At 46.8% G+C, this 22,391-nt stretch overlaps 1 protein-coding gene across 1 annotated transcript in view; it reads right to left on the bottom strand.

Annotated features, from left to right (window-relative positions):
• The window catches only part of DNAH11 (dynein axonemal heavy chain 11), a 4,227,155-nt gene that overhangs the window by 422,449 nt on the left and 3,782,315 nt on the right, over positions 1-22,391 (bottom strand). The window contains exon 75 of the mRNA XM_069648254.1: positions 9,416-9,607. Coding sequence (XP_069504355.1) covers positions 9,416-9,607 — 192 coding nt within the window. The remainder of the gene's footprint in view (positions 1-9,415; positions 9,608-22,391) is intronic.

Raw genomic sequence — 22,391 nt, forward strand, 5'->3', positions numbered from 1 at the left:
AGTGGTTGGCACACCATTTGAGAGGGTGGCCATCAACATTGTCGGTCCCCTTGACCCTCCCACTTCAGGTGGACATCGGTTCATCCTGGTCTTGGTTGATCATGCCACCAGGTACCCTGAGGCTATACCCCTTCGGACTGTTACTGCCAAGGTGGTTGCCAGGGCTCTCCTCGGCATTTTCACCCGGGTTGGATTCCCTAAGGAGGTTGTCTCTGACAGAGGATCCAACTTCATGTCTAGTTACATGAAAACCATGTGGAAAGAGTGTGGAGTAACCTACAAGTTCTCCAAATCTTACCATCCCCAGACCAATGGTCTGGTGGAGAGATTTAATAAAACTCTCAAGGGCATGCAGGCGTTTTGGAAGAGCCCCTAAGGAGGAAAAGGGATCTCCTCCTGCCATGCCTGCTGTTCGCTTACAGAGAGGTACCTCAAGAGGGTGTTGGTTTCAGCCCCTTTGAGTTACTCTTTGGACATCCCGTGAGGGGGCCCCTTGCCTTGATCCGAGAAGGTTTGGAAGCCACCCCTCCAGGTCCTGCCAAGCAAGTGGGGGACTATGTGTTAGGCCTCAGGCGGAGGATGACACAAATGATGGGTCAGGCGACAGCAAATCTTAAGGCCAGCCAGGAATTGAATAAGTACTGGCATGACCTTAAATCCTCGCAAGTGGATTGTGCTCCAGGGCAGGAGATCCTTGTGATGGAGCCTACCAAGCCTCGAGCTTTGGCAGACAAATGGACTGGACCCTTCAGGATAATCTCCAAGATGGGCAAAGTCAATTATCTAGTTGACATGGGAGTATCTGGGGTAGAACCTCAAGTATTCCACATGAACAGGCTCAAGCCTTTCCATAGGCGAGCAGAGGTCTCATGTCTCTTGCTAGCTCTAGAGCAAAAAGAGGATGAGAGTGAGCTCCTTCCTGATTTGCTGCATAGCAATCCTCAGGATGGCTCAGTGGAGGGAGTACATCTCTCTCCAGATCTGACGACAGAGCAGCAGAGGGCCTGCAAGGCTTTGCTCCAGCAGTATGCCTCTCTGTTTTAATTGACACCAGGCCTTACACTGTGGTGTAGGCACGAAATTTCCTGACAGTGTGCCTGTCAAAAGCAGGAGCTACCGTATGTCAGATACTGTTAAGAACCACATCCAGGCTGAGGTCGCCAAGATGTTGGATCTGGGTGTTATTGAACCCTCAACCAGTCCCTGGTCCAGTCCCGTGGTCCTTGTCCCCAAGGCAAGTTCCCAGGCAGGTACCAAGAATTGAAGGTTCTGTGTGGTCTACCAAGGAATCAATGCCGCCACCAAAACTGACGCACATCAATTGCCCAGCGCTGATGAGCTTGTGGACACCATAGGTGCTGACAAATTTGTGAGCACCTTTGACCTTACCTCAGGCTATTGACAAATAGCTCTGACAGACCATGCCAAGGAAAAGACGTTGTTCTAAACACCTGAGGGACTCTACCAGTTTAGGGTCATGGGTTAAAGAATGCCTCTGCCACCTTCCAGAGATTGGTCAATCATGCGCTCAGTGGGCTGGAGGCCTTTTGTGTGTCCTACTTAGATGACACTGCCGTCTACAGTTCTACCTGGGAAGAGCATTTGACACTTCTGGATAAGGTGTTGCAGGCCTTGAAAAGGGCTAACCTCACTATAAAGGCCACCAAGTGCCAGATAGCTCAGGGGAAAGTCACGTATCTTGGTCATGAGGTAGGAGGGGGTCAAATCCAACCTCTCCCCAGTAAAGTACAGGATGTACAAGACTGGGAGACTCCCACTACTCTAACCCAAGTGAGAGCCTTTTTGGGCCTCACTGGGTATTATCACAATTTCATGGCGGACTATGGAACCATAGTTGCCCCTCTCACAGCTCTGACTTCACCCAAACAACCTAGGAAGGTTAATTGGACTGAATACTGTCAGAGGGACTTTGATGGCTAGAAGGAAAGTCTGTGTAGGGCACCTGTGTTGTGTGCGTCTGACTACAGCAGACCCTTTATTGTCCAGATGGATGCCTGCGACACTGGAATTGGAGCTGTCTTGTCCCAGTTAGATGACAAAGGGAGGGAACATCCGATCATATTCATCAGTAGACAACTCAAGGGTAGAGAGCTTAGGTGGGCTACTGTTGAAAAGGAATGTTTTAGCATAGTTTGGAGCCTTAGGTATTTTAGGCCCTACCTTACGGGTCTACCTTCAAGGTCCAAACAGATCGTAAGCCCCTGAAGTGGCTCATGCAGATGAAGGGTGAGAACACGAAACTGCTCAGGTGGTCAATTAGCCTGCAAGGGCTAGACTTCACCATAGAGCATAGACAAGGGAAGAGTCACGATAATGCAGATGGCCTTTCCAGAAGGTATGTTGAGCGTCTGGATGAGGGTGTCTGTCTCGTGGGAGATTAGGCACCCTAATCTCAGTCTGGGGCGGGGGCGACTGTGATGCTGGAAATGCATCGGAGGGACAGGGCCTCCGTATCCTTGTCCTTTACTGCTTTTTACCGTGTGTTTTGTCGTGTTTTCCGCGCAGGAGTTCATGTGGGACTCCTGGCAGTGCAGCCCTCTCTTTTGGTTTGGTGTACAGACCCATGGGATACCCTTATGGCATCCATGGGTGGGTGTATTATCCTTTGCCCCTAGTGTATGTCTTTTGGGCACCTTTGTGTGGCCCACAGAGCAGGGTATGGGCTGGTGGCAGCTCTGTGCAGAATTGACTGGTGCCCTGAGCGTCCTCCATTTTGGGATGCCCAGGCCCTGTCATTGGAATCAGTAGATTCCTGATGGAAACAAGATGGCTCCCGTGGCCTCTTGCCATCCATCGCCTGTTACCTTGGTTTTCCCGAAGTCCTGGGAAGCCCTGGCTCTGTCCCTTCCCCCTGACTGGCTGTTAGGTGGTAGCTCCATATATGGCAGTGTGGGGAAGTGCTGTATGTTGTGGGTACGCCTGTGGGTGGGACCTGGGTGAATGGAGTATGTGACAAATATACACTTCTTGTTGTGGATGTCTGGTATCTGGTGTTCGACACAATGACTGAGACAGCCCTGCCTGAAACTGGTATGAATGCAGTGTGTAGTGTTGAATGGCATGGTACTTGTCCAAATCCACATTCTGTATTGTGAATGTCTGGATGGAGAAGAATGGCCTGAATGCACTGTGCTCCTGATTGGCTGACTGACTGCTAAATGCTCTTCTGAGTGATTGGTTGTCTGAATGTGACCCAGCAGAATGAATGGGAGATCAACTAGTATATCTGGGGGCCTCTCACTGCTAGAAATCGTTCAGAAGCTGGAGTTGAAGCTGACATTGAAACTGAAGCTTTACCTTGAAGCCCTGCTGGAAGAGAAGTATTGCTGTGGCTCTACTTCGCCGATCTGAAAGCTGCTGTGTCTTCAAGAACTGATCCAGAGAGGCCTGGTTAGGCACGCTCTTCACGAGCTACGAGGGACCATTGTGCACTGCTTATCTTTGTCGAAGCATCCTGGAAGTCAGCCTACGAAAGACTGTCTGCCGGAGACGGGGACCACCGACAGGAAATGAAGAGAAGCACCGGACAGCCGTCCACTGTCGTCGACCAGGGTTCGCAGGCTTGCTATAACCGCTGGAGGCCCATCGAAGTTAGTTGCCCAGAAGCGGGGACTACTTGACACTGTGCCACCGACGACTGGAGCCGCAACGCTCCATATGCCTAAGACTTTTGATTCACAGACGCTCTCATCTGCACCGCTGACTGCCTTATCCTGCCGGAGAAGGCAAGGCTGCCGACATGCCAAGCAGCATCCGCTGGTAGGTTTCTATCGACATTGAGGTGCCCCGCACGCCTCATCCTTGCAGGACGTCGTCGACAAGCACTGTCAGGATCGAAGCTGCTACCTCGACGCCACCAAACTTTCCCTCAACGATCTTCAATGCCAAGTTCACCTTCTTCGAGGCCGTCGATGATCCGTTGCTCCTGCTTTAAAGGGAGTCACTCAGGAAGGGTCCAACAACACCTCCTCGAGGAACCCTGCTATTCCAGGGACAATGGGGTGGTAGAAACACTTTAAAAGGGAAGAAGATTAACTGAACAATATAGGGACTGGGCTTGTGGTAGAGCTTTACTTTACAGGTTGCCTAGGTGGGGGGATCTCCACACAGAACTGTGTCTAGCGGTAGGGGACCAGTATTCTGCCAATGTTTCTAACCAACTGCTTTCCTCCTATATCTCTTGTTGGTTACTTTTATTCATTGATCTGTGTGACATTTGACCAGAGTATAATTGTGGTACCACTTAGAACTGTATATATTTGTCATTGTAGATTAACCGAGCACAAAGTGAGTTATTGTGACTGTGTATATAACCTTGAACCTTAATTATATAAAGACTGTGTTTTAACTAATACAGTGTGTGGACATTCCTTTGTGGGTGCTTGGGGACTACACTGTACTTAAGAACCAGCCAGCATCACCTCTTGAGAAGCTAGGCCTTGATTGCTTGTCCATTGCTACCAAAAATAGAGAATCTTGGCTGGGGTCCTTTGTACCTCTCCTCTACCATATAGAGAGCAGGAGTACAGACACCCCCCTCCGGTCTTTACAATATCCTCCTGTTTTGTCCACACCAATTCCAGCTGTTCTTTAAAACCAATAATTCTGTTCAGGAGTTTGCTAGTGCAGCACATGACTCCGCATTTTGCATTCAATATGTATCTCAGACATTATTGTGAAGTTTATATGAGATCTCCTCTCATCCAAAAGGTTTTGACCCTACCCGCACACACAGAGCATGGTCATGAAGGTTAGTGCATACACTCCATTGGTTATTGTTTATCTCACCCTGTAGTTGTGGTAATGTGGCTCTGTGCTTTACTTTGAATCAGTTTTGACATGCATCTTTTCTATAACTCTTTAGGAATGCGTATAATGAACATGATGAACATGATGTGCTAATTGAAACAAGATAGCTATCCCTGCCCTGATGATGGATCTTTTAGAATCTGAAACGCGTTGGCAACACATGTAATTTAAGGAGCTATTTTGGACTTTTGAAATACTGTACATTAGCTGCCGACTTTGGCAACACGTGCAAGTCAATAGGAGCTTTTCTGGACTCTTATAATAACACACGTTGTTCTTTTCCTGGTTGAAACTTGTACCCGACATTAATCGTCGGAAACTGAATTGATATGTACTTGTTTTACTGCTTTATGTATGTTTTTTAAGTTATGAATATCATGCACTTCAGTTTCTTGCTTTAGGTTACTCTGATGAGATAAAGTTTTGTCTGATTTCATCCCCTGTAAATTGTTTCTTTGAACTTTTTTGAAGTGAGTTGTACATATTGAGTTACCCCTTGTGGTTGACATTTGCATATATTCTGAATGAGTGGTTTAACTCCCTACTGAAACACTTTTCCTTCTCTATAATTGGAGATATTCCTTATATATGTAGGAGTCTACATTCCTGGTTTACCTCACACTGATACATCCCGGACTATAGACCACGTTATCACATCTGGGACATTGGTCCCGTTAGGAGTGCATCAGTGGGCTACCGTATGGCGACGTACGGTTTCATTTTGCTCAGGAGTTTGGCTTGGCCATGCGTTTGTTCACAGATAGTGGTTTCCATATCATCAAACCATATTTCCACAGCGAGTATATTACTGTTCAAGTACGCTATAGAGTTAGCCAGTTTGTCACCATTTGCGTTAATCTCCTGCTTAATCTCCATAAGGAGACTGTAAAGGTCATTCTTCATGGCTGGAGCATCATTAGTATAATTTTCTAACCGAGAGTGGACCTGCGCAGTTATCAATTGGGGTTGTTTGAGTTTACCCTCCTGTGCTGCCAGCATGGTCTTAATATCACCAGATTTTGCTTTGGCAGCCAGTTTAGATGTGGCGCATCCTGGAAGGGGCCAAGCCCCAGGTCCAGACAATAGAGTGACCCCCGCCATCGGCACCCCCTTCTCCAGAAGCCCCTCACTATAAGGTGAACCCTTCCAAGTCAGCAAGAAACTCTCCTCTTGTATGGGCTGTGTGATGATTCACATATCTCGTCACTCCTTCCCAGAGGGGAGCCTTTCCGTATGAGACTAGAGAGGTGAGTCCTCTACCCAAAAAGTCCCCCTAGGGGTGGTCACATGCTGGAGGACCTCATAGGTAGAGACTCCCCTTATGGGGATAAGGACTCCCATACTGTGAAGAACCTCCCTAAACGATTTCCCCTACAAGCCTTGACACTGGTTAAACTATCTAATATCCATCCTGAGAGTACTACAGTGTGCTGTTGTAAGGTTTCTTCTGTGTCATCTACAAGATCCAATATAACTGTGACGTAGAAGACGCAGGGAAACATGAAGAATAACCTTAGGATAAATAGCCAAATGGCTGTGACATGGTGGCTTCAAGGAAGCATGAAGAGCACCTCTAAACTACTGGAAAGAGACTTTGGTGTTACGTGGGGGAGGACCCCACTGTATAAAGTAGAGATTGAAGAAGGACTCAGTGACTATGGGAACAAGCAGTTGGCCTGCAGCCACAGCAAGGGATGCTGGCATCCTGAGTTACTGACCCGTGAGATTTAAATTCGGAGAAGAGAATTTACAGAGAGGCAGTCGACCCTCGAGAGAGACAACCTTGAGCAGCAGGCAGAGAGGCTGTGAGACGGGATGGTCACGACTCCAACATGCACTGCAAGGACGTCGGTGGTTGCGTGACCGCCGTGAGGTGGACTGAGTGGTCCAGACACTGCGCCCAGACCACCACAAGCAGAACAGTGCTGCAGAGCTGCGCCGAAACAGGAACCAAGGAAGAAAGACAAGCAGAAGAACCATGTGAGCGAGAAGCTGACCCGAGACCCCGGGAGGAACCAGTGACGCACTCCAACCACAGCCAAAAAGACCCGGGTGGGGTCCGGGAGAAGGTTGAAGTCAGATAAAGAGTCAAGTGTTATTCGGGAGTGATCTTCATTGTCACAGTAATACCCAGAGAACCAAGAGTCAAGTGTTATTTGGGTCTACTCTCCCTAATCACAGTGATCCATAAAAGACCAAGAGTCCAGTATCCCTTGAAAATAGAAGCTGGCACACTGGTGCTGTTAGTCAAGGATGAAAAAGGCAAGAGACCGATAGGTATAGTCTCCATAAATACAAAGCCTACTTTCAAAGTAAAGAATACATCAAGAAAAATGTCCTGGTCACAATGGTGACAAGAGTCCTTAATGTCAAGAGTGTCTCAGGAGTGAATTCCCTCATCAAAGTAGGAAGTCCAACCTGCATGAAAGAGATAAAAAGGACCAAGAGCTATTCGGGAGCAATCTCCCCCATAATCAAGATACAAGTAGCCTTACGAGGGTATCAGCAGTAAGAAGAAGAATTGAGAAAAGATTAACCCAGTTGTTCATTAATCCTTGGGAGGAAGTGAAAGAACTTTTAAAAATGTGCGCAAGAGAATATCAAGGAACAGTCTTGAAAACATCCCCAAGTAGACCGGAAGGGAGTTATTCTCCTGGTCCTAGTGCTTTTGGTAAAACAGACCCTTTCACAAGAGATTGCTATTGAATCAACCAAGACGGCCTGGTTTCTCCAGGAGAGGGGAGTCATTCTCACGGTGCTTTTGTCAAGAAGAACCTGGAACATTGAGTGGTTTAGTTCTTAGTGGCAGGGATAGAGTAGATGGTTTGGAAAGATGATGGTACTTTTTTGTTTTGACAGACATTCTGACGAGCACCCAAGTATTTTCTGTTGAGGCAGGGACAACCCCTCTGGAGATAGGGAAAGACAGATTTACTTTCTTTGAGTTATTAATAAAAGTCTATAGCCAAAATAAGAACACCTTGTCAGACTCCTTACTCCATCACGCCACAGCTTCTACCAGCCTTCCAATGACTTGGTGCCAGTCAGCTGTTCTGTGAGTCCAGAACGAGTGAATCCTGGTGAAAGCTTTGTTATAGCAGAGGCCATTTTTTAGGAGCGAGTGGCACTGTTTTCGTTGGGAAGCGATTTGTGAAGGATGCTTCAAAAGCATGTTTTATTACAATGTTGCTTGATATATTGGTGAGTTTTTATTGCATTGTTATCGCTATGCTTGCTGCTCTTTTTGTAAAGCCTGTCCTACTCTAAATAAGAAAGAACATCTGCCTTTATGAAGACAGACATATTGGCTTTGCCAAACTTTGCTTTAATGTACCAGAGTGATATACTCTTATTCACCTTGAGTCTTGCCTTTCTCATTAAAAAGTGAACATATAGCCTTCTGTCCTACTGCCTTGCTAATTGTGTTTATATGTTCTTCATTGCCTAATATTAGCTTTCGGTGTGAGCATTTCTAATTTGCTCACCACTCGCCACTCTCTTCCATTGCCCAATCTTTTTTGCCTCCATATTTTTATTGAATTGGTTATTTATAACGTGCTTAATACCCAAAGGTTTCTAAGCGCGGACCTGTGTTGCTCTGTCGTTTTGCTTCCAAGGGGAGTACGTTGCCCCTGAGCTATCCTCCCGAGACAACACATAACACATAGCATGTCTGCTTGCAACCTCTTCTGCCTCACTATTGCTTTGATGGCCCAACCACATCGCATTTTTGTTTCCAAGTGAGAAAAAATAAACAGTTAAATTATTGTACACTGTATAAGTCTAGAGAAACAATGACGAGCACGGGCGTCACATTGAACAATGAAACTCGAATCACGTGACAGCTTTCTACCGTCTGGGGTAGCGTGAACCCCATCTGAGGGAATCTGCTTGAGGATAACTGTCTGCCGAAAGCACTCTCCCTATCATCAGTGGAGCCATCCATCTCCTTTGCCGTTAAATAACACTTAATCACGCCGTCAATGCAGTGCCATCATCCTCCGCACGATGCAGCAGAATCGTGGGACTCCAACTCACCTGCGTCTGATCAAAATCACTCATCTAACCTTAATTTGGACTCAAGGGGAACATTGCGAGAAAGTCACAACAAGGTGGCGTCCTTAATACATAATAATGACACATCCAGGAAATGCACCATTATTCATGGACGTGACGTGCTCTAAATTGCTTCCATCATCAGGACTAATTGTGGTGATTATTAATGCAGTGTTATGAACTGTCAGAATTGCTGTATGCAATTACATTTGTGCAAATGCTTCATTACCTGCTTAATGAATTTGGAAGATATGCCCATGTCAACCACTGTTTGTGTTAATATAATCAAGGCCTTTTTTTGCTGGGCCCAAGAAGTGGAGCGAGCTGGCTGTGAATTACAAGCCATACCTAGCCAAAACAATACACGAAATCCGGTTAATCTTTGCATGTGGTAAAAAAACTGATTAGAGTTTTAACTCATATTCGGTGATATTCTTATTTGACGACCTTCAGAGGGCTCGCAGGAATAAAAGACAGCACGTAATGCTCTTGCGTGATGTCACCAGGTCCAGTGGCCATGGCATTTTACCTCAGTGTTTGCCTCCAAGTAGTTGTAGAGGACGTTGACGCAGATGCCGAGGTCTCCGTTGTTGAAAGGGTACCGTCGATTCCAGCCCTGAGGCCCGAACTTCATCCTCCCAGCCACACATGCATGAAAGTAACAGAGGGAAAACAGGATGCTTTTAAATTCGTGTTCTCTGGTGCCCATTTCCAGCGTATTCTGCAGAAAAAAAATGATCAACAGTTTCATTTCTTCGGTCCCAGATTGCATTACCGCTAACAGTAAGTTACGTGTGTAATATCTGCATATTGTTCGGTACTTTACCGTAGGCATTTGATTTAGCGTGGACCTGGTGCTAACCAACAGTGATGCTCTTAAGCGGGAACATGTATCTACCACACATTGAGGGGTCATTATGTGTCTGCCGGTATCCCGCCAGTAATTCTGACAGGATACCGGCAAACTGACCTACCATTACCGGCGCCTGATATCCTGGGAGCCATAATGAGGGCCTATATACGAAGCTGCTGAACAAAGCACGGGGCGTGCCACACTGTAGCTGGTCTGGACCACCACGCGTGTGCAACAGGAGGATCATTCCACTGCAGGGGCCACACGCACTGCACTCGTTGAAAGATGTATGCATGTTTTGAAATGAAAGCTTAAATCTTTCAGCAAGCATAAAAACAAGAGTGCAGTGGCAACTAAATGTACCAGCCACCAGTGGCGGCTGGTAAATTGTTTAATTGTAGGGGCATACATATTTGCCACAATTATGCGAAAGCGACCAAGCATAGCAAGGGAGCCCATACCAATGAAAGGGAGTTTGGGGGTGTTCTCGCACCAAGAAAACGTTTTGAACAATGGGTTAACATAGTACATTATACAGCAGACTTTCTATGAAAAATTGGGTAAAATGAAAAAGACAGTTGGCATTCTGTTTTGGAGGGTAACCCATGAAAAAACCCAATAGATGCAAGTCACAGTTGTGCACAGGAACATTCCTCAATGCATTTTTTCATACCTTTCCCCACAATGTATGCCAGTATAAAACATTTTCATGCTGGCTGTCCCCATACATTTTCATGTTGGTTGCACCAATATTTGCCAGTATTCCCATATAAAACATACTCATGTTTGCTTTGCGCATAATGCCAGTAATGATACTATAAGAAAACATGTCCACGTTGGCCCTGCAAATATATGCCATTACCCCCACGTAAGAAAATAATCCTGTTGACTGTGCCATTAAAATGCTGTGCCACAATAAGAAAACATGTCCAAACTGGCTCCAATGTAGGCCAGTCTACACACATAAGAATCACTATCATGCCTGCTTTATCATAGATGCCCAGTAAAAAATGTTATGCCACAGTGCAGAATTGCTAGGCTGGCTAAACCAAAATGTGAATCTAGCCACGTAAAAGCAATCATTAAGTTGTCTTTACCCAAAAATGCTAGTGAAACATGCCATGTTACTTTAAGGAAATGTCAACACTGCCTCAGTGTTCCCGAGGCCCCCCACCAGTGACTTGCACGAACACATAATCACATTCATACCCATTCACACATAGGTCACTCACCCATACACCTTCTCTCACATTCTCTCCTATGCGCACCCAGAAAATGGTCCTGTAGCACCTTGAAGCTAGTCTTTTGTGCTAGATGGAATTACACTAATGGTCACAAACCAAATAATCGGACAGACTCAAGGAATATGGCAAAGTAGTACTTTATTATCAATTCAATAAAGCAGGGGGAACTTGCAGACATTGGACTGATGCTTGCGCACTTACCCAGCAGCTTCATTACATAGAGGTCTTATACCCCGATATGCGTCATGTATGACATCATTCTACGTGGTAAAATACGAAACCTATCAAGGGAAGGGATTGGTGAAGGGAACATATCTATTTATAGAACATATAAGGATCAGTGCATCATTGGCTACCCCTTATCTGTAGGGCACGCCTTGAACAACCTCTAAACACGTATAGTACTGATTATATTGATTGATATTTTATTTCTATCGTGCTCGTACACAAGTGTATCAGAGCGCGGCAAGGGAGGGGAACAGGGGAGAACAAAACAGCGATCTTACTAGGCCCAGTGACATTGAAAACGCGCAAGTGCATGGGAGAGGGGGAGGGGAAAAGTGCATGGAAGGGGGGAGAAGTGGAAAGTGCGAAGCAGAGGAGAAACAGATAAATAACAATAAATAAATAATAAAGGCAACAAACAGTGGTAGTGCAGCCAGCAATTTGCAAGTGCTAGGTTTAAGGCAGCAGACAGGGCAGGTCTGATAAGTGCAGGAAGAAAAAAAGGGGTGCTGTATGAGTACAGATACAGACCCCAGTGCAACGGGTGGCCCAGAGGCAGTGCGGGTGTGTGGCGTGGTGAGCAGGTACCTGGGCCCGGAGGACAGGGGGTGGCCAGGTGCACAGTGCCAAGAGAGAACAGATCAGCAAGGGAGAGGGGGAGCAAAGGCAGAAGAAAAGAGGAAGGTCTTGAGGTGCTTCCAGAACCGGAGATGGTTCTCCTCAAGTTTTAGAGTGGCAGGGTGGCTGCAACAGAGGGAGGCCCCAGCCGAAGACAGAGATCTGACCCCAGCTCGTTTCTGTGAAAAACAACTGACCCTGAGGGAGTTGGAGGTAGAGGAGCAAAGAGCTCGAGAGGGGAGGTCTTTGCGGAGGGATAGCTGAAGGTATTTTGGACCCAGGCCCCAGAAAGCCTGGTGGACAATGCAGAGGGTTTTGAATTTAATCCTTTTATCCACTGGGAGCCAATGGAGAGATTTCAGAGCTGGAGAGATACGATCCCAGGGCTTGAGGCCAAGGACAAGTCTCACAGTCCTGTTCTGGATTAGTTGCGGAGGGCAGAGAGTAGAGGCAGGTAGATTTAGAAAGAGGCTGTTACAATAGTCCAACCTAGAGAGAACCTGAGCTTGGGATATCATGAGCTTCTGGAGGAAGGAGAGGAAAGGCAGAGTACCTCTGAGGAGGTGCAGTAGGAAATTTGACTTTTTAGAGACCTCAGAGATGTGGGCGTAGAAGGAAAGGGTGGAGTCAAAGATAACCCTGAGGTTCTTAGCCTCGCAGGTGGGGGTAGGAGGAGGGCCAAGGGAGGCCGGCCAGAGAGTGAGGGGAAAGGATGGTGAAGGTGTGCCGATGAGGAGGATCTCCGTCTTGCTGGCATTCAGACAAAGATCATTGGCGGCACACCAATCTTGAATAGCAGTTAGGCAATCAGAGATGAGAGAGGGAGAGAAGGTAGAATAGGGCAGCCTGAAAATGAGTTGAGTGTCATTAGCGTAGCACTGGAGATTTGAGCAGAAAGTGGCAATGCAGTGGGCGAGAGTTGCAAGGTATTGGTTGAAAAGCCAGGGCGAGAGCTTAGACCACTGGGGAACACCACAGGCAGAGAGGAAGATAGATGAAAGGAAGGACCCAAGTTGGACCTGGGAGGGTTGATCTGAGAGGAAAGAGGTCAGCCAGGCCAGAGCCTGATCAGTGATACCCAGGTTTTCACAGAGACGGTTGATCAGGACGGTATGGTTGACCGCGTCGAAGGCAGAAGAGAGATCGAGGAGGACGAAGACAGAGGGAATGTTAGAGTCAAGGTTGGAGAGTAGATCTTCACAGATGTTCAGGAGAGCAGTTTCTGTGCTTCTAGCAGCTCTGAAGCCAGAGTGGTGGTCATGGAGACAGCCAACAGAATTGGAATGAAGGTTAAGCTGAGAGATGGCCAACTTTTCCAAGAGTTTGCCCAGAAAGGGAGTAATGGAAAGTGGGTGATAGTTAGCTGGACAAGAAAGATCAGCTGTGGGTTTCTTGAGAAAAGGATGCACAAGGGAGTGCTTCAGAGGGGAGGGGAAGGATCCTGAGGCAAAGGAGTGGTTGCAAAAATCTGCAAGGGCCGGAGTGAGGGTGTCAATGTGGTCCTTGATGGTTTTAGAGGAACAGGGATTAATCTGTTTTGATGAGGCTTTCATAGATCGGACTTGTCTAGCGACCTTGTCAGGGGAGAAAAGAGAAAAGGACGAGAAGGATGGTGGGGGTGGCTAAAGAAGGGTCAGCAAGCACAGATAGAGAGGGGAGAGGAGGGTGCGGGTGGAGAGGGTGGACAGGATGTCCTGGGTTTTTGAAATGAAGTGAGAGGCAAGGGCATTGCAAAGAGCCTTGTAGGCAACAGGAGGGGTAGAGACTGCAGCAGGGTTGGCCAGCTCCTTGCAGATTTTAAAAAGTCCGGCCGAGTTGTTTGATGCCGCAGAGACATGAGCTTGAATGAGGACAGAGAGTCGGTATTGACTTTGTAGCAGGCGACAGGCTAGTTTGTCAGAGGATGAACAGGAAGTCCTCCATTTCCTCTCTGCTGCCCTACACTTAGGTTTAAGTGTAGCTAGGTCAGAGTCATACCAGGAATTGCAATTGGCTTTGGACTTCAAACGGATCCTCATGACAGGGTCAAGAGCATCAAGAGTATCAGAAATTGAAGAGTAGAGCAGAGACAGGGCTGTGTCAGGTTGTGAGACAGCCAAAGGTGGAGGGGGGGGGAGAAAGTGGTGGCAAAAGCCTCAGCTGACACACGCTTCATGGGCCGATGTCCGAGAAGGTAGGTGGCAGTGTTGGGGTAGGCTTGGCTTAGGGGGAAGAGAGGGTGAGATAAGAGGAGAGGAGGGAGTGATCGCTCCAGGAGAGAGGAGTGGTCAGAGGGATGGAGAGGGGAAGGTCAGAGGAGAACAAGACATCAAGTGTGTGCCCTGCAGAGTGAGTCGGGCCAGAGGGGAGGATGAACAGGGAGAGGGAGTTGCAGAGGTCACGGAAGAGTACAGATGAGGAGCAAGGAGAGTCTAAATGTATATTGAGGTCATCGAGGAGGAGGAGTTGAGTGGTAGAGGCCAGGAGGGAGGAGGAGAGGACCGCCCACTCAGAGAGAAATGAGGTGATTTGACCAGGAGGCCGGTAGATGGTAGCCACAATAAGAGAATGAGTAGGCGAGAGAGAAAGCCTACAGACAAGGCATTCAAAAGAGGAGTAGGTCTGAGTGGGAATGATAGAGGCAGGAATCCACTCAGGAAAGATCAGGGCTACCCCCCCACTGGAACTGGAGGATCTGGGTGCTGAGACGATCTTGTAGCCATCAGGGAGTAGAGTGTCAAAGCTTGTGACAGAGCTGGCCGTGAAACACGTCTCAGTAAGACCAAGGACAGCAAGGTCCAGTTCTTCAAGGAGGTGGCAGATGTCAGAGGAGTGTTTGACAGCAGAGCGAGAGTTGAGAGTGGCAATATGAAGAAGGTTGCCACCCTTAAGGACCTTCCAGGGAGGGATACAGATCAGAAGTATGCCCTGCGGAGGAGAAAGAGCCCTAGGAGGGGTAGAGGAGGAGGAGGAGCGAGAGGACAAAGTAGCCAAGGGGGGAGAGGAGGGGACAGCAGGAAATGAGAGGAAATTGATGAGGCGAGGGAAGCATCTATCAAAGAGGAGGAGATTGGCCTGAGGGCCTTGGACCATGACAGTGCCATTTAGGTAGACATTAATGATGACTTTAGAGGAGTCGAAGGAAGCCATGAGAACTTCCCAGCGAGTGCCACCATTAATGGGAGAGGAGGAGATAGGCCAGAGCACAGAGACCATATGAGGAGTCCATAGATCTGGCGAAGGAACGACAAAGAGGATGTTGGTGAGGGTCTGTCTGGAGGAAGCATTGGAGTAGGTGTCAGCGATAGGAAGGCCACGATTAGAGGCCAAGATATCCTTTTTGAACTTCTTCCTACCAGACTTAGTGAGAACGGAAGGATAGTCAATGGAGAAGCAGTTGGAAAAGATAGGAGAAACAGAAAGCGTCATGGGGGTGGAAGCAAGGAGAGGATGGAGATACTGGGGGGGGCTAAGGCAGGTAGGTGTGGGACAAAAGAGAGTGGTGAGGTTACTGGGCTGGCAAGTTACACAGAAGCAACAGTATACAAGCAAAATACAGAGAATTTTCCAATGGGCAGCAAGATTTGACTTTTTAGCACAAAGAAAAAAGAGCAAGATTTGACTTTTTAGCACATAGCGGACAAAATATCAGTGGATTGGCTCCTGCAACATTGTATGTTAAGATGTCCCCCAAACCCACTGTTTGTTTGGCATACTATCCCAACCTTGGATTTTTGGCTTCTTAGCAGTACGTACGTGAAAGGAAACCTAGGTGGTTGAATCCCGTCAGGCTACTCCCCTTTTCCCCAATTAGTCTATCATCTGTCATCAGTAGGCCATCAGCCAAAGTCTTCCATTTGTGGTTGACTTTGTTGCTGCTCACTGTCCTGGAACATTCAAGGGAGTGTGAGCACACCCATGGACGTCATTTAGGGGTCACCAGAGGTCGCAATTGTGACCTATGAGTTCTCCCTTGCAACCACTTTAGTCCCCCTTGCGACCTCTAAAAGATTTTTTTTTAAAAAATGTTTTTTCTTTCTTTTTTTTATGCAAGCTCCTGGGCTGTGGCCAGCACCATGTGGCTCTTTACCTCTGGAGTGGCTGGCTTTCTTGTTCAGGCCCCTTAAAAAAAAGAACAATAAGAACAGGAGTGCCACAAGTCTAACACTTTCAGCACTGACCCTAAATAAGAAAGAATAGGAATACCAAACCAAATAATGTGGGCCTCATTACAACCTTGGTGCTAAGTGCACCAACTTTACCACCATGGTGTAAACTCCGTTTACACCATGGTGGATGGCGGATTTACCGCCCCATTCCAAGCTGAGTGGGGCGGTAAATCCCCATTTCCCATTTTCCCTTCCCCATTCCCATTTTTGCCCCATAGGGCATAATGGGAGTGGGGAAGGCGCTAATTACGCCGCCGTAAATTACGGCGGCGTAATTAGCACCATGGCAGGTTAGCGCCATGAATTTTAACGCCTGCTAAAAGCAGGCGTTAAAATCAGAATCAGGCGTTAAGGGTTAACGGTGGCGTTAACCCTTAACGCCTGAGTTGTAATGAGGCCCTGTGTCTTTCTGGAATACTATACAATAATTGCTAGACTCATTAAAGGTTTATTTCAGGCACACTTCAGGCGGTGAGTCACTGGGCCTCATTACAAGTCAGCCGGTCAGGAAACAATGGTGGCAGTAAATCCGCCGCCATGGTTGTTTCCGGACCGGCTGATTCCGAGTCCTGCAGGCGGGAGGTGTCACGCCCACCAGGTCTGACCTGGCGGAAATAACGCCACCCGCCTGCAGGCAGACATGGTAACACTGGCTCCGTCATAAATGGAACCAGTGTTTCCATGGTCCTCATCCCCATGGAGTCCTACTGGACTCCATGGGCATGGGGATTTACAGAATTCCACCTCCAGAATTACCGGGTCACCGGGGTTGTAATGCCCTGGAGATTCGGGCAATCATGGAGGCGGAATGGTATCTCCGGTCCGGCGGCAGCCTGCCGGTTTTTCCGGCACGGCTACCGCCAGACTCATAATGAGGCCAATTGATTTCGTCTGTTCTTAAACGCCTCAACTCAGCCTTTCATCCTTCTGAGGTCGATAAATGAGTACCAACACATGTTGGGTGATATTGGGTGTATATTTTTTCTACATAAAGCGCTGAAGCGTAAGTGCTATATAATAACACATCATTATCATTTGGTCATGGACGTCTGCTTGCATTCACAGTCATTTGGTAATATGATCTTAACGATACATATGGCGATCCATTCTTATATGAAATGTACATCACATTATAGTGATATCGTAACAATATTTTTTGTAGTGTACAGTGCTATGTGATGCCACTTCCTGTTTTGTCAACGGGTGTAAGGTCGTGTTCCATCGCTTCCCGCGATATCACTTTGGGGTGGGGTGGGGTCAAATGACATCACTTCTTGTGATGTCATCAGGGGTCAAGGGTCGTGTGATACCACTTCCGCTCCCCCTGGCATTTTGGTGAAATGACGTCCCTGAGCACACCATTATCCTAGCTTAAGGCTCTGATGAATAGTCTTTGTTTTCGAGTTCTGCAGTCACATGTGAAAAGACTGCAAATGTGTTAATTTTAGCCTTCCATTTACTGCTATTTGATTTAACTATGCAGGGTGCTGTTGCTCCTCTTGACCGCTAGAGACCTGCTCACTGTATCTCATATGAACTGTGTACACTTTTAATTGACCAGAAGTTTGTCTCTCACTGATGTTTTCATCTTCTTCCATCTAAGAAGAATGTCCCACATTCAGAGCTTATCCATGTACTCAGTTTCTGCTCAGTGCTTGTGCTTTAAAAATAGCATCTTCGCTTTGGGCCAACCTTGACTCATTGTCAGCTCTGCGCACAAAACTGTTTTCCTACACCTCCTGATTCTTGTAGCCTCGGCCTGTCTCTGAGGTAACTTGGTTAAATTCAATGAGAGCCAGCGGCCATTTTCCTGATATGGCCGTCCTTACCACATTATATATTCCTCTATAGCAAGCTTCTATATGTTGTCTGTCTACCTTGCATTGCTGCGTATTCACAGTTATTTGTCAGTAAGTTACTTCATCTTCTTTAGATCGATGATTACTTTAGCTTTAGGTTCATGTTACTCTTTGTGCTTCAGTTACGTTGTTACTTAATATATTCATATCGTTTCAACATAGGTTCATATATCTTCTTCATGAAACCACTTTGTGCTCGTCAGATTTCACTTTAACATCCATCCATGATAATTGATTGATGCATTCTGACATCTTGGCAAGTGACATCCTTCCATGTAACATTATTTCATGCAACATTCTTCCACACTTTCAGTGCGCGGGTACATTCTGTATGGCTGTCTGAGTGCATAACGTCTCTCATACACTTGATGCGGTATAGGAACGATGCAAGGGGCCCCATTTATGACTCTTCTTCAACTGTTCGATTATGATGGAGGCGAGGGGAGGGAACTGGCAGGAAAGCATTTACCTGCTCCTCTACAATCTTCACACTGCAATCACCACTGAAAAAAACACCCAGAACATTTATACCCATTCAACCACCAGTCACTCAGCCAGACACATTTTCACATTTGCTCACTGCATTCTCCACACAGGCACCCACCGAGAAAATTCACACAATCACATTCATACACATTTACCTACCAGTCACTCACCCATACACCTTCTCTCATATTTACACACACTGCATTCTCATTCACACGATGACACACTCACTTACACCCATACATACAAACATACACACGATTTGCATGCATGTGCCCAAATATACATACAACAAACATCCGAGACACAACATACACATACATAATACCGACATACACACACTACACATAAATGAAAGACTTCCTTATCTGTTTCCCATGGCAACTTTGGTGCATTGGTCCGCTCCTTCACTCCAGGCCTCTGCTCCCACGGTCCATGCAGACAGGAACCAGGACGTTGGGAGAGCTTCCTGGTTCCTGTCTGGCGTGGGGCAGCAGAGCGGGAGGTGGAGTACCTTTTCCCCATGCCGCCAGCTTCATTCTGCTCTGGCTACGGCCCAGCCTTCACCCTGACTCTAGTCAGGGTGAGAGCTGGGCCGACCCCCCACAGCCAGGATGCGGGGGAACCTGCTACATCACTGGGGAGAGCTCCAACATGAAACTATGACAGCAGCAGATGACATATAATCGATTTTCTTTTAAAAAAAACGTAATGTACACATAGTAACAATTTGACACACAGAGAGATAACATTATTTTTTCCAGAATTACACTATTTTGACAGAATATTTTGACATATTTTCCCAGAATCAGAATAATGACGTCCATGCCTCCCGTTGTTTACTCCACTAAGTAAAAGTTGTGGTAATTTACTTTGTGGAAATTACTTCAAATTACTTCTAATGTATATATATATACTTGTGGATGAAAGTGTAAAATCGGGTAGGGAGGGGTTTGGGCAGGGTTGCTAGTGTAGTGGGAAGGGAGAAGCCTCCCAAAAAAAACAATTCGAAGCAAAAATTCAAAGTTATCTCCATGAAGTAAATTACCACAAAGTTATTTATTTAGTGGAAATGACAACTTAATATAATTATTTTCTCTCACAGCAGGGCCTCTTCAGGGTAGGGTATAGAAGGAGCTAAGGACATTAGTACAGACTCCTTACTCATGCCCAAGTGTCAGTCATCAGACACAGTCCTAAACTCGCTAATGGCACGTTCTGACTATTCTGAATGTAAATGGCACCACACACCTCAGCTCATATTCACACATGTTCTCCCCTCTCTGGGTCTAGCAAAGGCCTGTGCCACATGGGATGTAGAGGTTTGGGATGTGCCTGGGAGTTGGGCATTATTTGCGGTACATATTCAAAGAGTGCCTTGTAGGGGACAAAGAGCAAACAAGGCAGGGAAGGTTCTGTGCCATTGTTTCGGTTGAGAAATTTGCAGCACCTCATTACGAGTTTGGTAGTGTGGGGAAAAGAGTGGAGGTAATTCCATTACCTCATTTTTCCCACAATGCCAAACTACAAGTTTGCCGGAATTACCACTGGCGGAATTAGCTATTCTGCCAACTTTTGGAGGTAAAGTGGAGGATCTACCTCCAGCTTGATGATGGAGGCAAATTCTTCACTTTTCCTCCAGAATTACCACTGAATAATTCCACCAGTGGTAACTCCACCAAAGATCCCCAATGGAGACCTATGGACTCCAGAAAATGTGGATTTATACCTCCTACCGCCACTTGTAATCCTGTGGTAAATCCACAGGTCCAAGTTGCAGTAGCTGTAATTCCATTTGGTGGTGTCACAGCAAATTTACCGCCGAGATACCACCAGACTCATAATGAGGCCCACAGTCGCTTGGTTTGCTTTACAAAAGAAACCCTCTTGACCTTTTTTCATTTTTATTTTTTGCATTCCCTTTTTCATTTTAGTAAAACGATCCTATTATGCAGATAAAAATACATACTGGTGCTTCAGCAGTAATATAATGAGAGTGCACACTGCGCTGGTGTGTGTGTGCACCCTCTCTGTTTGATTTTTCTCCTCTGCAAGACTCTTTGCCTTCCCTTGACTGCCACAAAACCCTGCTTTCTACTTTCTGACAGCTGTGAATGCATGAGCAGAGTGGATAAAGCGATCATGTAGACAGGCAGGCAGACACAGACACACACACACAGGCAGATTCTCTGTTTCTTTAACCCTGTATGCTCTTCCTACACTTGATGGCATTGTGTTCCTAAAACAGCACTTCTGATGTACTCTCGTTTCTCTCATCAATGACTGTGATGAAGGAGAGGGAGAGGGGCAGGAAAGAATTTGGCAGGAGCAACGTTTCGACTACTATCCTGTTTTCAGCACCTAGCTATTATTTTAAGTGATGGCAATACTTTTCTAATAGGGTTATAGACTTCAGGAGGAATCATTATTGCTTAGGAAGCATGCTTTTCTGGACTTATGCCCAAGCTCCGTACTGGTAATGACCTCACTAAAATGACCATTCATTAGCTTTGCAACACAAAAGTAACTTGTGATGAATTGGATTCGGCTCCGCAGGAGTACAAGGATGAGTAGTGGTTAAATGGCCCTCACACTTCTACAAACCAAAACCCAACTCAATCATAAAGGTACAACAGGAACAGTTAACCGATATATCTCTGTTACTGGTCCATTATGTTACTGATCCGTCCTGCTACCCTCGGTACCAGTGCACCCCAACACAAAATAAAGCCACAGGAGACCAAAGTAGAGAGACATGGCCTGTAATGCAAACAATTTGTTTCTATAGGGCTCCTGGCTACGCCCCTGTTCTTACCAGGTAGGTTAGAATTCAATAAGACAGAGTGAACAGGGTCATAGAGACCTGAGGTACACACTCCTATTTTAGATACAACAAATTCCACAGTGCTTCCTTGTTATACAGTAAGTTTTACTATACATCACAGCAGGATGCTCAATAGTTGTACAAAACGATCAACAAAAGACACCATTAATACAAATACAAAGTCATATCTACATTGGTTAGTTAACAAGTACATACCCTAGAAACCTCAAAGGGTCACATGAGTAATACATTCTAGACAAACAGTACATAGTGCTTAAGTGCAACGTGAAATGGAACCAGTGTGTAGTAGGCACTGAGACTCAAAGTCATATGGTCAAAATGACTGTGTTTCAGCCTTTAAGGTCTGGGTTTGCAGCTGTTCTTGTATGGGCCTTCATCGGGACGAGATAAGTGGTTGTGGGAGCTTCCTGCGGGCTCGTGATGGATGCAAACCTGTTAAACCCATTCCGCCTGATTACGAGGTCCCCTCGCGGGACCCGGTAAGGACGCCTGGTAAAACCAGGCATTGTTACCGGGTCCCGCGTAATCGGCCCGTTGTTAGCTCACTGCACCCATTCCCATTGAGCCCTATGGGGGCTCGAATGGGAATGGGGAAGGTCCGGGCCCGGGTTCCCTGAGGGAGGAATTACCGGGCCCTCCAAACTCGGAATGGCCTGGTAATTCCCCATTCAGGGAACCAGGACCCAGATCCGGACCCGGACCCGGTTTTGGAGGCAGCCATGCCGCCAATAGTGGCATGGCTACCGCCAAAGCCGTAATGAGGCCCAATATGCCTGTATCTCAGACAAGGTTTATTGCAATGAACTAGTGCAATATAGAAAAACCTAATTAATTAATGCAACCTGCAACACTTCCCGCTGCAATAGTGCTAGCCCACAACCCATCATTTCTGTTAGGCAAGATTGTATGTAGTAACCCTGCGGGAGACTACACCAGCCTTGGCCTCTTGGCAATAGGTAACCAACCTCTGGTATAGGCCTGTACTACACAAGTTGGTTGTGTGACTGAGCATCCAGGCTTATCTCAAGAGGTGTCAATGTGAGCTGTTGGTTTGCAACATAGGGCCTCATTATGACCCTGGCGGAATGGGTTTAACGGCGCCGGTAAAGGTGCCGGTGCCATTAACCCATTCCGCCCTATTACGAGGTTCCCTTGCGGGGCCCGCTCTGGACGTCTGGTCAGACCAGACGTCCTTTGCGGGTCCCGTGAGGGGACCAGGGAGCTAAC

Source organism: Ambystoma mexicanum, chromosome 2q (genome assembly GCF_040938575.1).
Source record: "Ambystoma mexicanum isolate Mex_15411 chromosome 2q, UKY_AmexF1_1, whole genome shotgun sequence".
Classification (NCBI taxonomy): domain Eukaryota; kingdom Metazoa; phylum Chordata; class Amphibia; order Caudata; family Ambystomatidae; genus Ambystoma; species Ambystoma mexicanum.